Raw genomic sequence first — 3,236 nt, 5'->3', positions numbered from 1 at the left:
GGAGTGGGGCCCACGTGACGCGTGTCAATAGCTGAAGGGGGCGGACGCGGCGTGGTTATCAGCCTACTATTACCTAGTTGCAGGAATGACTGTCCTGAAACAACAAGTGAGTTGCAGGAAAATGGACGCGGCTTTGGCGGACGCGGGGACGTTGTCGACCGTCTGGTCAACACACGATCGAACGGCCACGGAGCCGGCGGACGGGTGAGCGCGATCGGCTGGTAGAAGGTAAGCTTTTTCCGGAAGAAATAGTGGAGGAGTCAAAATCCAGAAACCTTTGCAGGTTGTTTCGAATTGGAAAACAACTGCGGAAAACAACAAATTAGCATAGCAAATTTTCTTTGCATCACCCGTGCCGGCCACCGTACCGGAGGCGTGAGGGTTCTCTGGTGCAGGGAGAGCCACACGGTTGCCATGTCGCCGTCCTCCTTGCGTCCACGCAAGCAGCAGGCGACTCCAAGCGCTCTCTCAGCCACGCCTCCTCCTTTGCTCGCCCCGCCCCCACCGCGATTAGCAGAGAGGCCGCGCGGGGAAAGAATCCTTCCTGATCGGCAGAATCTCGAACGGGGAGGGGCCATGGGGATACTACTGGTTTCCGGGAAATTCTTGGCTCGACGGCCTCCACTGGCGCTCGCCCCTCGCTGCTCCCGAGGCTCCCCGGACAAGCGCGGCAGGGACGAAGGTATGAGCAGCACACCAAGTCTACTAGCAGCTGTTGAGTCTCTCGTTGCTCCCTGTAGCCTGTAGGTGTTTGATGAAATGCCGCTGTTGATTACTTAATTGCCGATTAGCTCCGCCACTAGTCTCACGGTTGTTGTGTTGTAGTGATAGTGTCGCCCCTCTAGAATATCATAGTATTAGCCCGATCACCGCATCTGAAATTCAAGATGCTGATGTTCACTTTACTCGTTCGGACATGATCTGCTTACTGGACCATACAGATTGCAGAACAGTGTGAATCCCTCATTTCATGTGCTAACATAGTAAGTTTTGAAGTGAAATGCAATGTTTGCTTCCTTTGTTCCAACCGAAGTGCATGGTCTGTTCTTGTGTGCACTTGCAGGTCACTGCATATTCACAACTGCATCTACAATAAGGACCGGCATTTATATTGTCATGCCATTAGTGTTCTATACAGGTCGTTTATTGATCCAGCAATAGGTTCTCGCTTCGTCAGCATCTATTTACCTCCTTTTCAAACTAGTGACAGCGAACAATACTGTATGATTTCTCCAACAACAGTTATGCTTGATTTCTCTGATCAAGTCGTTTATGCTTCATCATTGGTCTTTGCCATGGCAATGCTTTCCTTCACCGTACCAGGCATATCTTTTACCAAGTACAAACGTGTTAGTTCCTTTTTACATACCTTGTCATATCTTTTCTACCCATAATGCATATGAACGAAATGTTAGTTTCTTAGATTCAAATATGCATGAAAGATTCTTCTTCTCTTCACTGGTCAATACTGGATATTTGCCCTTGTTTGGTTATATATTTGATTTGATGGATAATAACTGGTGGATTGTGAAGTTCCTTTTTTGGAGTTAGATTAAAAAGGTCCTGTTACACATAGTTTGTTATAACAGGTTACTGATAATATGTGCACCTTGTGATAGGCATTAATTTGGCACCAAAGGAAGATGTCAGAACATATAGTGGACCACCACTTCCATTCAACATTATTTTGAAGTGGAACAGTAACCTATGACATCCTACTGTTATAGTAAGATATTAATAGAACATTTCGATAAAAAAGTACTCAGTGAAACAGTATGTAAGAGGTTTCACAACTAAATACAAAGAAACAAACACCAGAGTTAATACTCTAGCTGTTTGCTATGCATTAAGGTTTTCCCCCTCTGCCCTTTCCCGGGAAGCCCAATATATTGGGAAATTTTCCAGGACCAATCATTACTTTTTTTGTCAATTACACGATTTAATGTCTAGAGTTAAAAAAAATCGACGAAACATCCAGTGCAACTAGATTGACAAAATTGAAGAGTAAATCAATTATTGTAAAGCTATTACCCTTATTGTAAAGCTATTACCCTTATGGAACTCCAGTTCTATTATCCAGCAGAGGAATGAAAGAAAAGGATATGTGATTCCTCTGTTGCATTGTGTCATAAAGAGCAACAATACTTTGTTGACGTATGATCCTAGTAGTCAGTCGATCTCAGAGCATGTTATATTTCGTAACATAGGCAGACTCCCAAGCCACTTGAAGAAAAGGAACCTCCTGAACATTCAACCTCTTTAAGTACCAAACACCATAGGAGGATTTTCCTGAGCTACATATGAATTTGATATGCGATGATGTATGACGTAACTGGAAATTGTAGGTGGGCGAAGTTTATTTGAAAGAGATATAATCATCGCACTGTTTGCCGGTGAAAACATCCACATTTGATTGCTGAATTTTGTATACGATGAAAACATGTTTGCAGGTTGAATCATTTCTCTGTCTTACTTTTCAGGTGACACATCGTCAACCGACTGGGATAAGGCTTGGTCTACCTTTAAGAAGAAAGGGAAGAAGACCCTGTTCTCAGAGTTCTCACCGAACAAATATGTGACCTGGAACCCACGGCGCAGTGAGTATCCATTGTCAGAAGAAGTCGATCCAATCAAAAGAGCTGAGAGGTCTAACTTGATGTTGTGGACAAGTCCAAGATTTACCTTGGTAGGGGCGATTATCATCGTTTCGGCATTGCTAATCTATACATTGGTTGTCCCACCCAAGTAACTGCTGAAGTGACAGATAACAGGTGAGCCGTAGGCCGAAGATTCTACTTGGAAGTCTGTATTGTACATTTAGTCTGTACTATACCAAGTATATCATGGTTCTGTATTGCTTCAAGCACATTCTAATAGATCATAATAGAGTACTCCTTCATTTTGGTGATTTTCTTCACCTGTACATCAATTGGATCCTCTTTAATCTTCCATTATAACCATGAAATACTGGGTCACCTAGAATAATATACTGATCAGCATCCATGATTATGCTCCTGATGTGAATTTTTCGTAGTTCTCACTTCCTAGTAACTTCAGGTCATCAGGTGTGACCAACGGATCATCTAATAGTAGTTGTAGGAGTATTATTTAGTGATGGGTAGCTTGTGTTGGTAATGCTTGAGCAAGTGGACATGTGCAGAGCATCAAGTAATCTGAGGGAACCCAAGAGAAGCACGTTTTCATTGCGCCAAATTCAAGTCAAAAGGCCAGTTCAC

The 3,236-nt window shown here is 43.4% G+C and overlaps 1 protein-coding gene across 1 annotated transcript; it reads left to right on the top strand.

Annotated features, from left to right (window-relative positions):
- Nucleotides 1–369: 369 nt before the first annotated feature.
- LOC109757943 (uncharacterized) lies at nt 370–2,965 on the top strand. Its single transcript, XM_020316787.4, has 2 exons — nt 370–682; nt 2,481–2,965. The coding sequence occupies exons 1-2, from the start codon at nt 415–417 to the stop codon at nt 2,747–2,749; spliced, it is 537 nt and encodes a 178-aa protein (XP_020172376.1). The 5' UTR covers nt 370–414; the 3' UTR covers nt 2,750–2,965.
- Nucleotides 2,966–3,236: the final 271 nt, after the last annotated feature.

Source organism: Aegilops tauschii, chromosome 4, assembly GCF_002575655.3.
Source record: "Aegilops tauschii subsp. strangulata cultivar AL8/78 chromosome 4, Aet v6.0, whole genome shotgun sequence".
Classification (NCBI taxonomy): Eukaryota; Viridiplantae; Streptophyta; class Magnoliopsida; order Poales; family Poaceae; genus Aegilops; species Aegilops tauschii.
The sequence above is the reverse complement of the archived record's forward strand: the minus strand, read 5'-3'. Positions and strand labels throughout refer to the sequence as shown.

Bases quoted from the DNA above. Each gene is read 5' to 3' on its own strand.
- LOC109757943 (XM_020316787.4), top strand. From the start codon at position 415: ATGTCGCCGTCCTCCTTGCGTCCACGCAAGCAGCAGGCGACTCCAAGC. The intron at 683-2,480 runs GTATGAGCAGCA...CTTACTTTTCAG, and splicing joins CAAGCGCGGCAGGGACGAAG to GTGACACATCGTCAACCGAC.